The sequence below is a fragment of the Lactuca virosa genome, chromosome 7 (assembly GCF_052849685.1).
Source record: "Lactuca virosa cultivar CGN04683 chromosome 7, Lactuca_virosa_CGN04683_v6, whole genome shotgun sequence".
NCBI lineage: Eukaryota > Viridiplantae > Streptophyta > Magnoliopsida > Asterales > Asteraceae > Lactuca > Lactuca virosa.
This window is the reverse complement of record NC_136432.1, coordinates 262,057,211-262,080,733: the sequence shown is the minus strand read 5'-3', so window position 1 is coordinate 262,080,733 and position 23,523 is coordinate 262,057,211. Positions and strand designations below refer to the sequence as shown.

The 23,523-nt window shown below is 35.1% G+C and overlaps 1 protein-coding gene, 1 long non-coding RNA gene and 1 pseudogene across 5 annotated transcripts; 1 reads left to right on the top strand and 2 right to left on the bottom strand.

Moving 5' to 3' along the window:
* Positions 1-10,380: 10,380 nt before the first annotated feature.
* LOC145124234 (receptor-like serine/threonine-protein kinase ALE2) lies at positions 10,381-17,357 on the bottom strand. Of its 4 annotated transcripts, XM_079059502.1 has the most exons (6): positions 16,801-17,357; positions 15,141-15,290; positions 14,981-15,060; positions 14,721-14,790; positions 14,494-14,629; positions 10,993-11,531 (listed from the first exon to the last, which is right to left on the bottom strand). In XM_079059502.1, the coding sequence occupies exons 3-6, from the start codon at positions 15,051-15,053 to the stop codon at positions 11,436-11,438; spliced, it is 375 nt and encodes a 124-aa protein (XP_078915628.1). In that variant the 5' UTR covers positions 15,054-15,060; positions 15,141-15,290; positions 16,801-17,357; the 3' UTR covers positions 10,993-11,435. The 4 variants fall into 4 exon arrangements, 2 of the variants coding, with proteins under 2 accessions (XP_078915628.1, XP_078915629.1); XR_013715554.1 differs by lacking the exons at positions 10,993-11,531; positions 14,981-15,060; positions 15,141-15,290 and adding an exon at positions 10,381-10,971; XR_013715553.1 differs by lacking the exons at positions 10,993-11,531; positions 16,801-17,357 and adding an exon at positions 10,381-10,971 and having other exon boundaries at positions 14,721-15,060; positions 15,141-15,267.
* LOC145124235 (uncharacterized) lies at positions 14,954-15,490 on the top strand. The gene is made up of 2 exons (XR_013715555.1): positions 14,954-15,091; positions 15,205-15,490. It is a non-coding gene; the product is annotated as an uncharacterized LOC145124235 (long non-coding RNA).
* A 208-nt stretch (positions 17,358-17,565) lies between the features above and the next one.
* Positions 17,566-19,308, bottom strand: LOC145126136 (alkane hydroxylase MAH1 pseudogene; annotated as a pseudogene).
* Between the last annotated feature and the right edge of the window lie 4,215 nt (positions 19,309-23,523).

Below are 23,523 nucleotides of genomic sequence, written 5' to 3'. Positions count from 1 at the left end.
ATGCAAGATCCACAACATCCTCTTGATTAGATTCACCAACTCTTCCAATCTTTCCTCCAAAAAGCTCAAGAATGCTCAAGATGGCCTCTCTCTCTCTCTATGCACGAATAGGGCAGGTTAGGGTTTCTCTCTGGGGAAGGTGGCCGCAAAGGAGGCTATAAGTGCCTTTAAATAGGTCTCAAACCCGGGGATTTAGGGTTTTCACTCCCAGCGCCTACTCGGCGAGTCTACTCCCGGACTCGTCGAGTAGATCATTAAACCCACGTGGCCATGCCGTCTCTACTCGGCGAGTTATAGCACCAACTCGTTGAGTAGGTCAATGAACCTCAAAATAAATACTTAAAATAACATACCTGGGAATCCGGATATTACGCACAACTTTGTTAGCTGGAAATTAGTGATAGCAATTAACGAGGCTTGGTAGTGATCAGAGAGCACTGACAAGATCACGAAAATACGTGATAGACTAAAGTCCGCTCGCTATCGCAAGAAGAGCTATGCTAATAATCCTAGGAAACCTTTTGAATTTCAAGTGGGAGATAAAGTACTCTTAATAGTATCGCCATGGAAAAGAATTGTACGCTTTGGTTAATGGGGGAAACTAATTTCTCGCTATGTAGGACCCTTCGATATTATTGAAATGATCGGTCCAGTGACATGTAATCTCAAGATACTAAAAGAACTTAGTGTGATACATGACATACTCCATGTGTCGAACCTCAAAAAGTGCTTGGCGGAGGAATCCCTGGACGTACCTCTTGAGGACCTCGACATTAATAATCGACAAAAATTCGTGGATGAACCCATAGTAATCATCAAACGGGAAGTTAAGCAGCTTAAACAAAGAAGAATCCCAATTGCGAAAGTCCGTTAGAACTCTAAGCACGGACCTGAGCTACATGGGAACGAGAGGATTTCAAGAAGAATAAATATCCTCAACTATTTTCTACGTATGAACCAGTGGTAACGCCAGTTGAATTTCGGGATGAAATTCCCAAAACTAGGGGAGACTGTGACATATGTCAAAACTCATGATAGTACTCAACCCGAACCTCACCATCTTTATGTGTGAACATAACTTAGTTCTAGATGCCACAAGATGTACTAGGTCGCGACTTAATAGATCCCTTGGAACAATTAGTTGGAACTTAGCTTACGCTGAACTTTTGTAAGTCCCCAAATCTGGAACCAACTAGTGATCAAACACTCAATCAAGCTGTAAAAGTAAAATAGGAGTTTGAACTATGTTTTCATGAGTTTTACTCTTCAACATTCTGTCAGATTTGTTTACTCGACGTTAAAAGGTCATAACTCACTCACTTCTTGACCAAATCATGATTTTTTTGACGTAGTTCTATGATTTAGCTTTCGAACCCAAGTGGTCTGACTGTAAAACATTAAGAATTCGATTTTTGACGATTTTTACAAAACAGTTGCTCAAACAGGAATTTTTTGTGAATGATCAAGTCCTTAAACCCCACAATAAATCTGGAGAAAAATTCTTTTAGGAACTTGATACATCTATATCATAAGACCTAAAATTTCATGAACAAAACGTTATAGAGGTTTCTACACAAATTATTGAACTTTCAGCTGCATTTGAAACTCATGCATTTGCTATTGCTATATTTCATAACTTGTTGGGGTTGAATACCCCCATTTAGCTCTGAAATAATTTTGAGCTAAATTGTTTTATTTAAGTTCATATTTCAAGGGATGTTCTGTAAAACCCAAAGTTCTAGAACAAATTCTGTATTTTTCTACAAAAATAAGGATTTAATGGTCAAAATTCAAAATAACTACTTACAGATGAGATAAAAATATGAAAAATTAAATAACTGGTTTATGTATGGAATAAGGATGCCACCTAAATTTTCATACAATTTGGTCTGCTCAACGACCCGATGCTTCTAGTAGTACGGGCCCAATACTACCTTCCACACCGCATCGATAATCACCCCAAGTCCTCCTCCTAGGATTCCAGATAGCAAGTACTCTATATCTCGTCGAACCCAGACTACTCTCATAAGCTCATTCCCGCTACATACTCGTTCTCAAACAAATCACAGGTAGCAGAAACTCCTAGGCTAAGGCATCACAAATCAGGCCACTCTAGTCCTAAAATATGAAGTACCTAGCCTACTCTCTAGCATGCATAATATATCTCATAATATCTCATAAATATCTCATAACACAGAAAGTAAGGGTATTTTGGGAAATCACCGTTCGGGCTCTGGCTGATTGTACACATCGCTCTTTATCGCTTTTCTCTTAGAACTCTTGCTCGTTTTTTAGAAAAATCGCTTCTCTTGGAAAAATTCTCTCAAATCCTCAGTTTGAGTCCAGACTTACCCGAAGGTGCGTCTGAATCCCTCAAACCAAGGCTTTGATACGAACTTGTAACGACGTAAATTTTCAAACCAATTTTTCATTTTTAAATCACATAAAACTCATATATTATATATCATAAAAATCATAAGTGTCTTAAGTCAACATAAATCCATGACAAAAGTCAAATCCCAGAATCCTCAATAAAATCTCGAACAGATGTGTACAATAAAACCTCAATTAAGTTCATAAAACAAGGCTCAACAAGTTCACAAAATAGAGTTCAAAAAGTTCATAAAACTAAGTTCCACAAGTTCATTAAATAGTACGGATAACTCATAAAATAGTAGCATGATTTCCACCCCAAAACATGAAAACAGTAAAAAGGGGTGGAAATCATGCTACTATTTTATGAGTTATCCGTACTATTTAATGAACTTGTGGAACTTAGTTTTATGAACTTTTTGAACTCTATTTTGTGAACTTGTTGAGCCTTGTTTTATGAACTTAATGAACTTTTTTATGAACTTGATGAACTTGGAACGATACTCTTTTATGAACTTTCTGTTTATGAACCTGTGCTATGTACTTATGCTATGAACTCTTGATATGAACTTTGTGATATGAACTTGTTATGAACTTTGTATGTTAAGTCCCCGAGAACTGAACTACAACCTATTAACTCGTATTTCGAGCCGACGGTCTCATGGATAGCACTATTTGGGGTCGACAGCCCCCACTCGCCCGGAACCGTGAGTGCATATTTCCGTGAACTGACATCATGGGAACCATGTACATGATGGAATGGGTCAAGAACGATTGTTAGGCTTGGTTGTGAACGGAGTGCTTTGGCATTCAACACACATTTTGAGTTGGAACTTTTTGTCACACCCCCAAACCAAGGATGGCGGAAACGTCCGGGGGTGGAGGACTTCATGTATAGTATCATAACAACAATTGTAATAGTAATTGAAGCAAACACAACCAACATATATATAATTGAAAAAAAGTGACATCATTGTATGAATTACATGTTTATGAATCAATTACAATATGTTGACAAAATATGAAATAGTAGACGCCTTAGCGCCCCATCCTCAAAAGCACTTGGTTACCTGTTTAATGATTTCCTGAGAATACAAGTTGTTTGAAAAAGTGTCAACACAAAGGTTGGTGAGTTCATAAGCTTTTGTTTGGTATTATTAAAAGCCTTTCGTTTGTAAAAGTAGTATTTGTGTTAGAAAATCCAATATTTTCCTTAATGTGTAAATGTAGTCTTAAAACCCAAAGACCGAAATGTACAAGTAATTTATCATATTTATAGTAAAACAATGCAAGTTTAAATCGACATAAACTCGTTAAATTTTAATGAAGTTCCCGTAAATTCCAATGTTTATTAATACTTTATGTGAGTTTATTATAACCATACTATGACCAAGGTTGCCTAAAACGACGTTCTTCAGGCGTCGGAAATGTTATGACATTTGTCACCCCAGACCTATCGGTCTAACTGTTGCATGCAGTTTAGGTGTGGGTTTGTCAAACCCAATATATATCTATACACAAGTATCACGCTCTCCCTCAAGGAGACTCTGGTTACAATACAGGACTTAATGGTAATTTGAAGTAAATGTCTCACAAAGTCATTAACGGAATTACGTGTTATGAAAACTTGGTACCGTATGGCCGTACCTTGCTTAATGAAAATATCCTTTGTATAAATGTACCCTTTTTAAATGTATGTGTTATGTAATGTATCATAAACTATACCTATTATAGTTTATCAACCAAGGGTAGTACGTAGTAATGTATGCAAACTATATTCAAAATAGTTTATTAAATGTTTGAATGTATCGGTTGTACTTTGATTATAATCACTTGTTATTCTTTATATTTTATATGTCCAAATCCATTTGTAAACTGATGTGTGTCTAAATATTAAGATAAAATGTCATATATTGCAATAACATATAATCACATAAAGATATACACCTTGCTCAACATGTTACAAGGTGAAATGAAATTGACAGCAACTTTTCGTTGAATACAGTTTCTGTTACTGTTCTTAGAAAATTTATAGAAAAATCATCAAAGCTCTAAATCCAAATCCGCAAATTTTGAGAGTTTGGAATATGAGTCTAGTTTGTTCGTAAATTTTATCATGATTTTTAGTGATCTCTAACAGAGGTGAAAATGTTCATAATCACAGACTGGTCCGGGTTTGCCTCTGAAATGACATGCAGTTTTGTAAAAATCACCATAAATTGTAGAAACATCATATGGAGATGTGCAAGTAGTCATTTTAAAGCTAAGAGTTTGAACTACTTTCACCTGAAACAGTTTTGAAAACTAAAATATTTAAGTTGACCAAAACAGTCCGTGATTAACGTCCATCTTTTCTGATGTAATCTGTTAGAAAAAGTTTAATTGTGTTCTTGATGATTTTACTTGTATTCCCCCCTTAAAACTTAAGAAAAACATGTAAATGTATGGGTATGAACTCACCTTATGTGGTTTCAGTAGATGAAAGTGAGAGAGAGGAAGTGTTCAACTCAAGAACACTAAGAAGATGTCTTGATGATTCGAGAATCTAACACCGAATAAGATGGAACTTGTGTAAGATATCAATGATTTGAGTAGAATGGAGTTTAATAATTATGTGAATGATGAAGATACTTACTAATTGAAGAAAGAAATCCCTGGAGAAAGCCTTGAAGTTCTTGAAGTTAAGAGAAAAGATGAGAGAATTTTGGAGAGTGTTCTAGGTTGCTAAGTGTAGAATGAAAGAGTTTTATGGAGAATGAGGAGAGAGGATCAATCCTCCAGCTCTTAGAACGTGGGAAGAGCTGGAGATTGGCTGTAAAGGTCTACTAAGGAGACAAGGGGTAGTGGGAAAGAGTGGCTAATCATAGAGTGAGGTGGTAGTGGTTTGCTTTTGCCATAAATTAAGGAAAAGCAAATATTCCCTCAATAATTAGTTCAATCACCAATTCTTCTAATATATTTTATAAAAACCCTGGAGATTTATATATTTTGGGGCCTTAGTTTATAAAATAAAGTTTTGGGTGAAAATCCCACGTTAAAATAATGAAAAACGGAGTTAAAACGAAGTCGTAGTCGAAAAATCATATGGAGATGTGCAAGTAGCCATTTTAAAGCTAATAGTTTGAACTACTTGCACCTGGAACAGTTTTGAAAACTAAAATATTTAAGTTGACCAAAACAGTCTGTGATTAAAGTCCATCTTTTCTGATGTAATCTGTTAGAAAAAGTTTAATTGTGTTCTTGATGATTTTACTTGTATTCCCCCCTTAAAACTTAAGAAAAACATGTAAATGTAGGGGTATGAACTCACCTTATGTGGTTTCAGTAGATGAAAAGTGAGAGAGAGGAAGTATTCAACCCAAGAACACTAAGAAGATGTTTTGATGATTCGAGAATCTAACACCGAATAAGATGGAACTTGTGTAAGATATCAATGATTTGAGTAGAATGGAGTGTAATAATTATATGAATGATGAAGATACTTACTAATTGAAGAAAGAAATCCCTGAAGAAAGCCTTGAAGTTCTTGAAGTTGAGAGAAAAGATGAGAGAATTTTGGAGAGTGTCCTTTGGTTGGTAAGTGTAGAATGAAAGAACTTTATGGAGAATGAGGAGAGAGGATCAATCCTCCAGCTCTTAGAACGTGGGAAGAGCTGGAGATTGGGTGTAAAGGTCCACTAAGGTGACAAGGAGTAGTGGAAAGAGTGGCTAATCATAGAGTGAGGTGGTGGTGGTTTGCTTTTGTCATAAATTAAGGAAAAGCAAATATTCCCTCAATAATTAGTTCAACCACTAATTCTTTTAATATATTTTTATAAAAACCCTGGAGATTTATATATTTTGGGGCCTTAGTTTATAAAATAAAGTTTTGGGTGAAAATCTCACGTTAAAATAATGAAAAACGGACTTAAAACGAAGTCGTAGTCGAAAACCGGGAAAAAAAGCTGAATCTGCGAAGTTGCTCGGTCCTGGGCCGAGGTTCGGACCTGAGGCTTCGAACCTGAGGCTTCGGTCCTGAGGCTTCGGTCCGAGGCTTCGGTCCTAAGCATTTCAGTCCGAGGCTTCGGTCCTGAGCACTTCGGATGCGAGGCTTCGGTCCTGAAGCTTCGGTTTTGGGTCCTTAAGGCTATTTTACCCGTTTTTATCCCGTTTCAAGTGGTTTTTGACCCGGTTAAGGGTCGTGATGACCCGAATGATTACAAAAAGTTAAAGGAACTTTTGAGAGAGATTTGGGAGAGATTTCTAATAGAGAGAGATTGAGTGAAAGAGACTGAGAGAGAGTTCTTTTGAGACCTTTTTGAGTGTTTGGCTTTGAAACGCAAGGTCTGTAAACCCCGTTAAGCCATGATTTAGTGTCCTACACAATCCCGATGATTGTGCAATAGTGTTTTATCGCTTTGGTTCGTTGTTTAGCACTGTTAAGGTTAAGGAAAATCAAACACATGAATTTTCCAAACGATGTTTTCTCATTAAAATAGCGAATTGTACAGTGATTACATAACGTAAACCCTAACATACAAGGGTTATTGGAGTTGACCGGTTTGACTTGTTGACTTTGTTTGACTTTGACTTGACCGAAATTTGACGGTTGTCACACTTTTGTTGAACAAATCTATATTTTCTTATTGAAATGATGTACCTTTACAAACCTATGAACTCAACAACTATTTTATAGTTGATCCTTGTTTTTTCATGCTTTTCAGGGAACGGTCAGTGATCTAAATTGGACGTCGACATGAATTTGCACTTGATGTTTCTTTTGTTATGTATTAGACTTTGTAGTAGGGAACTAAAATGTAATTTTGTTTCGAATATGATGTAAACTTAAAATGCTCAATGATTGCGGTTGGTAATCCTATGTACCTTGTGTTATGAGAGCTTAGCCTGTCACCCTTCATGTTCCGCTTTAACGGGGTGTGACATCATGTTTAAATTCGCCATTTTCGTACGGACAAAAGTGACGATAAGATTCAGAAAACGAGATCTAACGGATAAAACAATCAGGAAATACTTGATCTATCAAACGGATTGCAGAATCTAAACAAATCAGTTGATTAGAACAAGTTTTCTTAATCCATAGTGCATGAATCTTTGAAATGGAAGGAGCGATTCAAAACTATTGAAAAAAGACGACAAAACTAATATCAACTGTAACGCCCGGGTTTCGGGGCTAAGCATTATCAGATGATGTAATAGTCTAGGTCAACTATTGTAACTCTTTTGAAGTAATAAAGATGAAATATTTGAGTATTATTTGAATTATGTGCATTTATGTGCTTATTATAAATTTATAAATGTATAATAAATAAAGAATAAAAATAAGCGTCAAAATTAAAGCGTGAGATAAGCCCGATATCTTTACATAAAGTTGTAGTGGTCGAAACAAGGATTCTGGAGATATAAAGAACGCCGAAATCCGAGTTATAACGAAGAAGTTATGACCCGTCGAAGTTTCGCGACGGAACCGGCACGATACCGGGAAGCATAAATAGTGAATTTACGATAGAGCGACTTTTAGCCTTAGCAATCTAAACGAAATTCGTAGAATACGTTAAACCGAGAGCGTCCATAAAAAGAACGCCCAAATCTGATTTCGTATGAGGAACTTATGATTTTTCGAAGTTTCGGCTTAGCAGTGTACAGCTCGAAGTTCGAATATTAGATCGAGCGGTTTTTAGCCGACACAACCTAAACGAGAATTGAAGATTTAGTTAATAGTAGCATAACGATAAAAAGATAGACGAAAACGGAAGTCGGATGAAGAAGTTACGAAATTTTAACGGACTAATCTTGTCCCGGCCTGTTAAAAATATAACTTTTAAAACAAAGTCAAAATTAGCCGATAGAGTCTAAACGAAATTTGTAGAGTATGTTCCCGCCTACGCGTGGATATAAAGAACGTCGAAAACGGAGCTCGTATGCGAAAGTTATGATTTTTAGAAGTTAAGTATGCAATTTGCGAAACTATGATGACGTGGCACGATCCTAGCCTTCCCTTGCTCCCTTCGGCCTCGCACCAGATGAAGTCACGTTGCCTTCGCTCTACGCCCCGCGTCCGAGGCTGAGTACGGCCCGCGTACCCCGGCTCTTATCCGTTCCGAGTGCGAGACAACTGGAGGCTCGCTGGCAGCCTCATCCGAAGTTACGCCCAACGTAACCATTTCCGAACGCGGCGCGTACCACCGAAGCTGGAGCCTATAAAACGCATGCGAGGGCTGCCATATTTTCTCACAAATTCACCACAACTTTCTCTCTCTACTTTCTCTCACTACCCCCCAAACCCCCCCTAAAGCCTAGGTAAACCCCTAGCACCCGAAGGAAGCCCCGAGGCTCCCGGAGTCCCGAGAAAAAGGGTCTTTCGGTTCGGAAACACTGCTCCAAGCAAAGCCCGATTTTCTTTAAAATCCATTGTAAGTGAGCTACGCCTATGAAAATTTTAATATAGCTTTTAAATAATTATAGTAATGTTATTAGGTCCTTAAAATAATTATTTTGGCTATTATTATGAGTTATATAGAGTGTTGTTTAACGCTTATATAATAATAATAATAATAGATAGACTATTAATTAGTCACGGTTAACGTTAGATTAAACCCTAGTGGTATTGATACTAGGTTTTGTTGAGGGATAATTGTTTTGAGATAACGAAGCGCTGTTCAAGGGCATAATCACCACCTCTTCAGGTGAGTGCATAGTCACTTTCATCTTACACATAGATATGAAGTATTTAATATAAACTACGTGCTATGTGTGCATATTGTCTGAATACTTGTTGTCTATGCTGATGAAAGATTTTTATACATGTTTTAAATGATTTAAACTGTATATGTATTTTATATCTACAAAAATATTGGGGTAAAACATGGGTAGATGTAATAGACGATGTGTGATAAAATGATGAGAGGCCTCGATGTTGTTGTTGTTGATTCTGTCATCTAGCAGAGTATGGATGACAACCACAGACTCTTCTAGACAGTCCAGTGGAACGCTAGTAGGCTCGCAACCTGTAGGTGTTTGTGAACGATGTGTTCACCGGTGTACTCCATCCCCCTTATGGTTGCCTTTAGGACATTTATTGCTGAGGAACCCCCTTAGGAGTAGTGTCCATCCCGATGATGATCCTTAGGCTAGGTCCCTTATGATGGGTGTTTAGGGACGTAAAGTGAGGATAACGGGAACATGTAATCGGGTTATTGTTGGTTGATGAAATTAATAAACTTATTTATTGTGGGTTGAAAACTCTATGTGCTCACCAGGCTCCCAAGCCTGACCCACTCAGTTTCATGTATTACAGGTAGTAAGGCTTATATTGTACTGTTTATGCTTTTGATCTGTATCGAACATGACATCCCGAGTCATTTAATGAAATACATTTCTTTGGAAATGCTTTTGATAAATCTTTATCATATTTTGGTTTGGGACAAATTCCGCAACACTCTTATTTAAAATGTTACTCTGATTTTCAAACAAGCATAAACAAAAATCGGTCTTTTCTGGCCGTGAAAATGAGAATGTCACATCAACTGAATGTATCCTAATCAGATACCAATTGTAGTTCGTTTGAATCGAGTTTAGAAAACGAAATCAAGAACAGAATGCAATAAGAACAAAATCGTAAATAAGTTCTGTTTAGCTCATTGATTCGTCTAAAAGAGTACAAAGTACAAGAGAGAAAGTATGAACGGTGTTCACTCAAAGCCTACACTCTACTTCTATACTAACCCTATTTATAGGGTACATCAGACAACAAAAAATATGTAAGGACTAAATGTTAAGATTCGACATCATACAGTGCCTTACAAAATACATACATAGCGAAGGTTAGAATTCGCTACAAAACAAACCTAAAGAGTTTCGACATCTCACTGGACATTTCGAACCCTACACCGCATACTTAAGTTATACAATGCCCTCATTGTATAAATAATTAATTAAGCATGAAATAAGAGAGAGAGAGAGAGAGAGAGAGAGAGAGAGAGAGATAGAGAGAGCAATAACGAACTCCTCTTAGGTATATAGTGACCAGATTGAATGATTGATATGGGTAATTATTGATACAATGCTCGAATCGTCTTGGATGAATTAATTTTGGAACTAAACTTCATTGCTGATAATAATGAGCACTTGGCATCAAAGTATGGAATACACTAATCTTTAAAACTCAAATAAATAATATGGCAAGGCACTTTCACGTCACGAGCATTTATATGTCACGTCCCAATCTTTGTAAGCTCTGAAACATCATATAGCGATGAAAAGCTTCCTCGCAGTGTGCAATTATGATTGATATGTCGCGATCTTCATAGTTCAGGAAGGTAATCACGATGGAATTGAATGTCACGTTGCTAATAGTAGTGGCTCGCTACACTACTACGTGAAAAATAAAATTCTCAAATCGTCGAAAAGAATCGACCAATTGGGAAGGTGATCAGGCTCTCGACTAGTCTCTCATATTTGTATCCTCTTTCTAACAATGATAACCCCATAATTGACGGTATCGCTCCATGTCGAATGTGTACCCCACACTTAGTTGTGGTCATGCCTCTTGCCTTCTTTTCGTAATAATCCACCCTACTCTTGCATCTTGTCCTATCTTAGCTGAAAAATAATTTGCAACAAAATAAGAAGCATAAAAAGCAATTTTATTTAAAACTAAAAACTAAAATTAAGAATTAAGAGTTAAAAATGAAAAGAAAATGCAAACAAATTTTTAATAAGCTAGGTTGCCTCCCGATAGGTACTTCTTTTTGTGCGAGTCTTGAGCTGGACTCCTAACTTAATAAATTACTAATCTAGTTTTAGCTAATTCATTTGTTGCTTCAAATATTCTTTTTGACCTAATTCGTTAAAATCGAATCTTTACTTCTAAAATCAGCCATATGAGCTTGTATTTGTCAATCTCCAAAATATCGATAAGGACTAATGTTGGTTGGACACTAATCATAAAGTGGTTGCACTTCAAAAAATTCTCCAGAAATGGAATCTTCATCACATCCAACAAAATATAAAACTTGAATCATGGGAACTCAGGTCGCTACTAGTATGAGTTTGCATTGTAAAAACTAGGTTTCAGCTTCTTTCGAGTCTTCTGCCAGCAACCTCTCCAGCTCCTCCAAATCTCTTTCTAGATCGAATGGCTCATCATCCAGCTCTAATGCCTATAACTCACGCTCATGAAAAACATAAAGCTTTTATAAACTATATAATCCATTTAAAAATAAACATAAAAACTAACAACTAAACTTTATACAAAGTTTAACTAACAAATAAATAATATGAACTACATACAACTGTTCTTCCATGCAACGTCGCCAAAATCTTAATGTGTATGTGTGTCTGTGTGTGTGTCTATATATATATATATATATATATATATATATATATATATATATATATATATGTATGTGTGTCTGTGTGTGTCTATATATATATATATATATATATATATATATATATATATATATATATATATATATATATATATATATATATATATATGTGTGTGTGTGTTTGGTTCACTTTTCTAGCAAGCCCCAAATTTTGAACAATGAAGCCCCAAATTTTGAACAATCACTTAATTGCCAATTTAAGTGACATCCTCTTTTGTATTTCGTTTAGCATTATTAGAATAGTTCACAAACTTAGCTCATGCACACGCAATGGCGATTTTGTTTGGTGTCCCGATGTGACACCGACAACACCTATTTTTCTTGTACGTAATGAAAAAAAATTTTGATTTTTTTTAATCTATTTTTCCTATACCGGCAACATTTACTACAACCTCGAGAACACCTAATATGTATACATGCGTCCGCCTGTGTACGCACGTATGTTGTCTTGAGCTTATATTGATAGCTGGTGAGTGTTAAACTTCATTAGTTTTGTCGACAACGTGATTAACTAAACATAAGAGATTTATCAATATTTATGTGGTTGTTTTGACGTTTAACGGAGGACCACCTATAGTACTAGGTTGAGAGGTGAGAGTATTTTGGAATTTTGTAAGCATGGGGGCATGTGAGAGGCCTTTCTCGTCCTCAATAATTTGAGAAACGTGTAGATTTAAGTGATGAAGAAAAAGTAAACCAATTGAAAAGGACAAGGGGACAGTTAAAGTATTCGTTTCCAATAATTTTCATTTATTTTTCTTTTGCATCTATTTAACGAATAACCAAACGTTTCTAGCGTTTTCATGGTGGGAATTTATTCAAAGATTATTCTCAAAAGTTATCATAGAATTTAGTTTAAAACAAATGTCTTCAACTTATTACAAACCATTTTATTTTTAAAAGAAATTATCAACTTATGTTATTTATCTACTTTCTCAAGTTCAACCGGTCACCCATAAATTATACTTACTAGAGAAAAATTTACTACTTCTCATACTTGTTTAGAAAATAGTTATAAGCTTGTTTTACATTTTTTTAATGCAATATATTAAACAGATTATATTTTTCAAATTACTTTTCAACTTTCATAGAAATGATTTTAAACAAAGTATTTTATATATGTTTTAAACTTTTCTTATAGTTGTTTAAATTCTTTTTTATATTTTCATATAACTTTTTTTATAACTATCGAAAAATATCGTGTTAAAATAATTATAAAAAATACTTTACAAACTTTTAGTTAAAACGTATAAAAAAGTTATATTTTTGTAAACATTTACAAAATATATATATTTTTAAAAGTAGCTGTACTAAAATTGTATGAGAATGAATAGAAAAAAAGAAATTATAACCCATGTTTAAATCGTTGTTGTATTATAAAATAAAACAAGTTTTTAACTTTTTTGTAAATAAATACAATATGTAGTAAATTTTTCTATAAAAAAGTTGTTAAAGTAGAGTAAATGCATTTAAAAAACGTGTAAAAAAAACTAAGAAAATTTAATTAAAGAATGTTGTAAATAATACTAAAAATTTTACAAAAAAAAAACTTATAGAAAAATAAATTTGTAAATTAAACTAAAATTGTGATGAATTGGTATGAAATTTAATGTTCGGATAAAATTCATAATAATATTTAAAATCCGGATAAAAATGTATAATATATAAAAAACATGAGTTGGTTAGCTTTTTAAAATTAAGATACATCTGTTATTAATTTGAAAATATTTTAAAAAGAAAATCACAATCGCAGTGATAACTCAATTTAAAAATCCCACAATTTTTATTATGTTAAGCTTATGAAAAATCTAGTACTCTTTAATTTTCATCTTAAAAATCAACGTGTTGAAAACCTTTAGATTCAAGATTTTAGTAGGTAAATGACCAATTCATTACTTGTAGTAATTTTTACGATAAAAATAGCTTTTAGTTGCTTCATTGAATAGAAAATAGAAAATTTTCTAAAATTTCAAAATTAAAATGTTTATTCTTTTTAAAATTAATAATCTTTTGCGTATAACTCTTTTATTAGTAGTATCATCATCTATCATTTTACTGTATAGAGGGACTTTTTTTGTGAAATGTTTATGTTTTAGTATCCATATCCGACATAGCTATCGTAGGTAACTCTGCAAATACAGACAAACAAGTGTCGAATTATGATCTGTGAACGAATGAAATTCCAAACTTAGGTTCGATAAAAAAAAATGTTAAAAATCTATCTATTCATATCTGTTTGGAATGGAGATAGTAATAGTTTTTATGAGTAGACGGACTATTCATAAAAAACATTGTTGTGGCATCATATTTCATCGACCATAGATAAATTAATAAGCATAATATTTTAAAAGTGCAAATAAGTACTACAATTTACCGAGTATCTAATAAAACCATGAAAGGAAGCAATGTATGTAGGGTTATGTGATTATGAAAAAAAATCATAACACTATTTGCAAGGGAAACCATCAACATCACTTGCTATGATAATGTGAGAACATCTTATACTTCGAACTTGTTCAATCTTTTGGAAAATGACAAAATTATGTCTCTTACATTTAATTTCAACAAGAGATGATGTCAACAAAGCAAGCATTTGAGCCTTAATTTGTCCCTATAAAGCAAGCTTAATGCAAGAAAACCAATCTTGCTTTCTACTTCTATATGAATATTTAATATATAATTTTCTTGAAATTTAAAAAGAAAAATGGTAATAAAAGAGATAGAAACTTACCTTCAACAAAGTGTCTGGCTTGTCAAAAAGATTGACCATCTTTCCAGTCAACACTTCAAGCAAGACCACACGATAGCTGTACACATCACTCTTCACCAAAAAATGTTTGGTCATGACATATCTTAGGGCCACATACCTATAAATCAATTCCAGTTCAACAACTACTATAATCATGTATGTTTAAAAGCTGAAAACAAGTGATCAAAGAAGAATGGGAAGTAACTAACTGAATGTAGCCACCACACGAGTACACAAAAAGTTGCTCTTCCGCCTGTTGAGCTAAGCCAAAGTTTGCACCTTTAACATGAAAGTTTTTCTCCAGTAAGATAATAGAAGCCTAAGATTTTTGTGAATCACACAAGGCTGTGAATCCTCATGTAGATACACCAGTCCTCTTGCAGCATCAACGAAATTTTCATTGTCTTTGTCTCAATCCAAAGGCAAGTTGAACACTAGTGGGAGTGTAAATAGACAATTATACCCTTACCTCTCATTGAAAATTTTATAAGAAAATGGTATGAGGAAAAAATCCTCCTCCTAGATGAGCTTCCACAGTCCATTTCTTAGCTAATGTCAACATGAACAGAAGGTAAATAAGGTAAACATATGAAAAAGGAAAAGCATATAAATAGAGCATCATTTCATACCAATTTCTTTTGCAGTGGTTTTAGTCTTCTTTTTGCTTATACATGCTTCATTATAATATTACAGATGTTGGGTTAATCGGTTTCCCGGGTCATGGGTCGAAGTTGCGGATACGGTTCAATGGGTTAGAGCTTGAATTGGTCATATAATACCTGTACTATATTTTGTTATGCACAAGTTTTATTAGAGTTTACTTGGTCACAAGTGATGAGGTTGTTTTTCCTAGCTTTTAGGAAGTTCACGTAGCAATAGTAGGTTAGCTACCTTTTCTTTAGGATTAAGTTTTTGTTTCTTATTTAATGTAACTTGTGAGATCAATGAAAAAAGTTCAGGTAGTAAAACTCAAAATCTACATTAAGTGTGTGTGATTGTGTGTGTTTTCAAGGGCCTGATCCAACAATTGGTATCAGAGCGAAGGTTGAAGAGGGCCGGTTTGAGAGTCGACTTTCGAAAGGAAGGAGCCTTCGGGTGCGGGGCTGCCATCACAGCGAAAGCCGGGTGTTTGGCAATGGCTGGTGTTTGGCAATGGCTTCTTCGAGGTTCAAGTTGATACAGATGTCAGAAATTGTTGTGTGCAGCAGGTGGCTGCAGTTTATTGTGGTGATTTGCTGGTTGAAACAAGAAGCGATGATGGTGAAGTAGGTCGCAGAGGGTCGTTGTGCTTCTCTGTATAGCATACAATGGGTGTTAACAGAGATGAAGGCGATTGTGAGGGTGCTTCGAGGTGTTGTTGCTCATGATTTTCACTGGTGTAGAATCCAATGGTTGTGCTCTTGGATGTGAAGGCGAGAATGGTAGTTCTTCCGGCGGTAGGTTGTGGGTATGTCACCGGAAAATGGAGAGAGTTACCGGAGATGCATGAGAAAACGAACAGAAAATCGGTCAAAGCAGGTGGCTTTGGGTTTGTTTCGTTTTGCAGGTGAAAGAAGACGGGAAAAGCGGGTTGCTTTGTTTTCTTGATCGGTGGAAGAAGGCCCTCGTTTCACAGAAGTGTTAGGTAAAAACGGATTATGTGTGGTGACAAACAACAGTCGGGTATGGAGGACTTTGGACGTGACCGAGGTGGAGGTCGGGTGTCCGGGAAAAGTCAAGATTGGGTGAGGACTTTGGATGTGACCGAGGTGGAGGTCGGGTGTCCGGGAAAGGTCTTGAATCGAGATGAAAAAAGGGTGATCAAAGGCTGCTGTGAACAACCGATTAAGGGGGTGATTGTTGGGTTAATCGGTTTCCCGGGTCATGGGTCGAAGTTGTGGATACAGTTCAAAGGGTCAGAGCTTGAATTGGTCATATAATGTCGGTACTATATTTCGTTATGCACAAGTTTTATTAGAGTTTACTTGGTCACAAGTGATGAGGTTGTTTCTTATTTAATGTAACTTGTGAGATCAATGAAAAATGTTCAGGTAGTAAAACTCAAAATCTATATTAAGTGTGTGTGATTGTGTGTGTTTTCAAGGGCCTGATCCAACAACAGATGCAAGGATTTCGTCTCAGATGACACAAATAAGAACATAAAGCATCCAACCAAATCCAACATTAGATATAACATCAGGTCCTCACAGCTTAAATCACGGAAACAAAAATAGATTAACCAAATAATGTGAATCTAAGTGTGAGATATCAAGTGTGTCCAATAGTAAGAACGAAAGAGATGAGGCTTACACTAAACGATTACAGAGTGAGAATATTCATTGTTGTGGAGTTGTTGCTAAAGCAATCGGACGAAGAGTCTAGGCATTTGAGGCAATCGAGATGCATTCCCTGTGAGCATGACACCGGCACATGACAAACCCTAAACCCTCGGTGCATGAGTGTGAGGAGTCGATTTGTACACAAAAACCCTAAATCGATCGCAGGTGAGTGTGAGGAGTCGATGTGTACACAAAAATCCTAAATCGATCGTAGGTGTTAGAATATGAGTGTATGGTATTTTGAATGCGATCAAGAGGATGAATGAATCGCCGACACAAAACAAAAAATAATAATACGATTTATTTGTAACGAGGAGTAAAAAAAAAGGCATGGCATTTTTTTTTCAATTTCGGTACTATCGTAATTGGTCTGGCAATTAAAAGGCCTTTTTCTAGCAGTGAGGGTGGTGTTCGATTCGATAGCAGTGGTGGCGGTGTGTATTACGGTAGTTGTGGTGGTGGGTGTATATGTGTGGAGATGGTGTCATGTAAAAGGAGGTGGAACATTTGTGAATTTGCTGAAAAAGCAAGTGGTAACCTATTTAGTTTTTTTAAATGACGTTTTAAACTTTAAAAGCTGAATTTGTACATTTATAAAACCAGGAAATAACTTGAAGAATAATAAACAAATTTTAGCCTATAAAACAGAAACTAACTATGATGAATATTTAAACAAATTTGAGAAAATTTGTTGGTCAATAATAACATTAATCCTATATTCATTTCAGTGTATCCATGGTATAAATATGATAGCTTAGTTATTAACCATCAAATTATTTTTTTAAACATACATTAATTTGCGTGTGCACGTACGCACACTATACACGCACACTATGTACTACATCCCACATAATTTTTGCAAATGAAGTAAAAATAATTCATGAAAGGTACTCCCCTTCATTTGTTATGTAATTCAATCTCAAGAGCTGATCAGCCTAATTAATAGGTACGAGCCTGACCTTCAAACCATATTTCATCTGGAGTATAATGGAATCGCCTGGACAAACCTTATGACCTTCGACCACCTCGACATGGTAATGATAAATGATTGCTATCGCCACCATTTTCATCTGAATAAAACCCATTTCCTTACCCAAGCATGTCCGTGGCCCCGCATGAAACGCCGTAAACTTATAAGATGGTTCGTGCTTTACCCTTCCTTTTCCTTCTTCTGAAAACCATCTTTCGGGTTTAAACTCCATGCAGTCCTTCCCCCATATCCATTCCATCCTTCCCATCGAGTAGAACGAAAGAATAATCTTGCTGTTCTCATTCACTGCATGTCCACTTGGAAGGACGTCCGCCTCATATGGCGACTTGTGCTCCAAAGCAACAGGGGGATACAGCCGCAATGCTTCACATAAACCTCCGTGAAGATAAACCAGACCCCTCAACTCTTTTACACCCAAACTTTTCCAATCTGCATCACCAACTTCCTTCTCAATCTCCCCTCGGATCTTGCTCTCTATGCTAGGGTTTTGTGCAAGGAGATAGAAAAACCATGAAAGACCTGTGCTTGTGGTGTCTCTCCCGGCAATCATCAGATTCAGTATCGTATCTTTTAAAAACCTTCTTGAGTCCCCTGAAGTCCCGGTTTGTCCTTGGAAACTTGTCATCAAGGATTTTAACAACCCAGTCGTCTCCTCCTTCTCTACTCTTCCATCATTACCAAACTCTTCTTCTTTCCGTGACAAGCATTTATAAATAAATTCATCAAAAACCTTACAAGCTTCGGTCAACTTCTTCTCCTTGCCCATCCCGAATCTCTGTTGCAACTTCCAAACTCTTTCCGGCAACACATGCCTCCACAGAAGAGCTTCTTCGGCATCAGTGAAGGCCTTCTCGCACGCATTATATGGTAAATGGACAGACAGGGTTTCAGGATCATAATCTAAAAGTAATGCACAGATAGCGTCAAAAGTAAACCTCTGAAATATTTCCTGCAAATCAATGGCTTGCTGATTATGGGAGACCAAATCCAGGAGAGGGAGAAGCCCTTTCTCGATCTTGTTCCAGATATTTTTTTCCAGGTGAGAGTTGAAGTCTGGGTGTTTGAATAGAGACATGGTTGTTTTCCTTTGGATTTCCCATACCTCGTGATCTGAGTTAAAGATCCCATCTCCAAGGATATCAAAGATCTTTCGGAACTCTAGTCCTTTAGGATAGTTGGGGAAGTTCTTGCTCAACATGTAGTGAATGTTGGTGGGGTCCGAGGTGACAAGCATATCCATATTGGCAAACCAAGGACCTTTAAGCATGAAAGTACCATTGCTCTGTTTGAGAAGATCAGTAGCGAAATCATGGACTCGGTAAGCATTTAGAATGAGATCGGGGGCCATGCCAAAAACGGGCCAATTAGTAGCAGGACGTGACCTTCTCCTGTAAAGGAACACGGAAATAGAAACAAACAACAAAACGCAAAGGAGAAGCATATCGAGGCTATAGAGCAAAGCCATTGGATTTTGTTTAATGTTTGATATCTAGTCTAGCTCGTTTATAAAGGCAAGGAGATGCGCAGGATGGCGACAACAATCCGATTTTTGACAACCACATAATTTGAAAGTAAAGTTACAGTTATGCCCCTGATTTAAATTAATAGAAAACTAGTCAATCGCATAAAAGATAATGAAAACCATCAAAACTTCAGATATCGTCACTTGAATCTCCATTGATGGACACGTGATAGCAATTAGCCCTTTACAGGGAATTACCATTATTTTAGTTATTAACTGGCAAGTAATATGCTGCAACCAATGAATCTATCATATTACAATGTAAAATTTTCATACAATACATCACTGCAGTAAGAGATGTATTAAATCATGTAAACGTATAGAAATTGCATCAACGTCAAATGAACTAAAGCTGAAACAATTTACCGAATAGCAGTGAATTCTGAGTAAACTCCAAGTTCCGTTAATGGTGAGGGGCTAGGAGAACGTAGGACGATTGTGCAATGGTAGATGATGATATCAGTCTATTAGACTAGGGGAGTTATTGCGATTTCATAAACGCAAAAGGTAAAATAAAGATTACCGTTTCTTTTTAAAGAATTCTAATGCACTACTGGAAAATGATTACTGGAATACACCACATATAATATCGTTGTAATAAAAATCCTTATTATAAAAAGATAATAATAATCTATTACATGAATATGATACGGTTGTTAGGGTATCCGGTACTAGAAAAAGTGAATATGCCGGCTAATTTACGAGGTACATCTTTGAAATCTAATACGGCTTAAAACCTAAATCAAATACAACTCATTTGAATCAAGTTCAGATATTAGATATAAATATCCATTCATTCTAATTCGGCTCACCATTAGCTTCAAATACAACTCATTTGATAGCTGCATGTCCTTTTCACATACCATAAGAAGTATGTTTCCTTTTGTTAATTGACAGTTTGAAAAGTTACAATGCCTTTTGTTGTTGCCATGGATGGATCTGACTTGTTAGTTTTTTTGATCTTTTGTTACTATAATATATACTTGATTGGTATTTTGGATGATTTGTGTAAAAAAAATCTGCATAGGGACCTATTCTTTAAATTTCTATTACACATGACCAATTATATTGCAATTTTTTTCCATAGGGGCCATTTTTGTAATTGTTTATGGACCATTTCTGTAAAAAATCTGCACACGGACCTATTCTGTAAATTTCTATTACACAGGACCATTTATGTTGCATATTTCTACCACATGGGCAATTTTTGTAATTGTTTATGGACCATTCTGTAAAAAAATATGCACAGGGACCTATTCTATAAATTTCTATTAGACAGGACAATTGCATCAAGTATACCCTTCACTTCTCCTCACCATTCTTACTTATTTTGTTTTAAATTTTCCTTTCTAAATTTCACAAAAAAAAAAAAAAAACAAAAAAACAAAATCACTTTTAATGTCATGAAGGCATGACATTTTTCACTCTTAATAATATAATTAATTTTCATGTTTTACATTTCTAGTTGCATTGTGCCTTTCAAGACATTAGGGAGTAATAGAATGACTGACTAACTTTAGCACTTCAGATATACATAGTTCCCACGTTTTAAACTAATGATTTTCAAGTATATTTTCCAGCAAGATATAACAATGTACTTTCATTGATTTGTATTTTAGAGCAGCTTACTTTCATTTCTTCCTATTACAGCATTGTACATTTAAATATCTATCCAATTATACCAATTTTCACTGCTAAAATAAGGTGAAAAATAAAAAAATTCAAAGTACCATGCTGTAATTGACTAGATTTTTTCAAAGAACAGTCCTTAATAAGAAAATAATTGGAAGAACAAAGCTGTAACAGAAGAAAAAAATAGTTGGATGCTATATCAAACATTTTTATATACTAAAGTTTTTAATAATGTTTTAAGCCTAAAGACCATGAATAAGGGTAAATAACTAATATGATGTAGGTTGCAACATTTCTTTTTTTCGGAAAAAAAAACAAAGCCAAAGTTACAAATTTCTTATTTCGTACATTTAGCCCTGAAAGTACCAATTTACCCTTTGCAAAAAATCGATAAACTTATAGTCTGAAACTGGTACGTGGCTGAATAAATCAGTTTGATATTATTTTTTGATGAAATATTACAAGACTAGATTGAAAAGTTGTGATATGTATATGAAATTACCAATTTATCCTTTGCAATAGAAAATTGGGAACGCCTCTTTTTATCATTCCGTATTCTTGTTTTTCCATTGTGTTTCTTATATACTTTGTTTAGTACATGTTCCTGTTTTTTTGAGACGTTAATTGAAGGCAGCATAGGATTGGGTAGATGGAATGATTCCTCCATTTCCTACACATATGGTTTAAAATATACTTGACAATCGAATTTAAAACCGTATGTCCATATCTTTGCATTTGCAATCTCCTCATTGCCTTTGTTATGCGTTTGCCTAACATCGACAAATTGGCTATAATACACATATTCTTTCATGATATTATTAGATAACAATAACAATTCAAGTTATTTTTCTCTTTTTATCCATTTTAACCAATATACAGTCAGTTTGAATTTGAAATTGCAGAATATTGATTGGGTTTTAGAAAATTATTATATATAAGTGACACATTTTTTTTGTGGTCCTCCAACTTACAACATTGACCCTTCATCTTTATGTTTTTGTTCACAAACAACCCTTTCACTTTGGTTTGAATTTTTCATAACCCTCGCCTTTTATTACATATTATTAGTATTTAGTCTTTTGGCAGAAATGGTCCCTCATCATTATTATTATTATTGTTAGACAAAATTACACGATTGGTCCCTATGGTTTACCAGATTTAACATTCTCTTTTTGGTTTTAAATTAATGTTTTATTTATTAGAAAATATCCACCCAATACCATAAACCCATCCACCATCTGCCATCACCACCACCACCACCACCGCCAAAATTACATAAATGGTTCATATGGTTTACCCATGGTGACAAATTCAGTCCCTACTGCCTGAAAAGACCAAATTACCCTCACATTAACAGACAAAAAGCAACCAACATGCTACTTTACTTTACAAAGCAATACCTTCCGACCTCGGGAACGCCGGGGAATCTTTTCTAGTTAAAATTAATCCTGTCTATTTTGTAAATATAGAAAGGTTGACCCAAGAGCTTAAGTTGCAAAAACCCCAAAACGCCCACCGATCCACCACGGCTACGAAATTGATCACTCTCTTGACTTGCTCTAGCGCCTCTCTTCACAACCGATTGAAAACTCGTTTAAACTCTTTTTAATCAACTGTTCATTCAATTTCATAATTGCGTTCAAACCTGAAGTATTGAACAACCTGGTACTCTTTCTAATCAATTGTTTAATTAATTTCACAATAATTTAGCAATTGATAGGTTTAACTCAATGTTCAAATTGTTTTAACTAAAGAATGTTTGTGGTGCTTAAGTTCTTGTTATGCGCCCTCTGTTCTGAAAATGAATGAAAAATGTATATATAGTAGCAATGTGACATTTAGGATAAACATATAGTACAAATGTTTGTGATGTTTCATGTGCTAGTGATATATTTGTTGGATTTAGGGAGTTAAAGGAACACTTGTTACTTGATGTATATAGATGAAACTGGTTTTTTTGAGAAGTAACAAATATTATTGACGCATATATATTTGGACATTCATTTGCCAAAGCTGTTCATTAGACGAACAAGGGGCTGATAAATTATGCACCGTTACTACATCTTGTACATCCATATTCCCTAGTAAATTAATGATCCATCTGTTAACATACGAAAGCTTCTAGGGTCACTGCTGGAGAACATTTAGTATAAGTCTTTCTTGAAAAGCTAGGTCATGTTGTTTTGGGTGTACAAAAATATGGCATCCAAGTGATACTGCAATATATATAAGCACTAAACCTCTTGAATAAGATGTAATGCTTCCTTCTTTGACTTCTGCATCATGGCTAAGATGTAAGTGTCAAAGATAGCATATTTACTTTTTTTTTATCACAAAAAACAAATATTCAATCTTGGACACATGATACGCCTGGCCAGGTGTATCGGAGGAGAAAATAAAATTATTTTTATTCCAGTTTGGTATTTTTGGTATTTATTTGTTACTTGGGAGATAAGATATTATCTTTCCTATTATCTTTTCTATTTTTTAGGATCTGAGTTTACCGAACATTATAAGTATGATTGTTTGTAGTTTTATAGCATCGATGA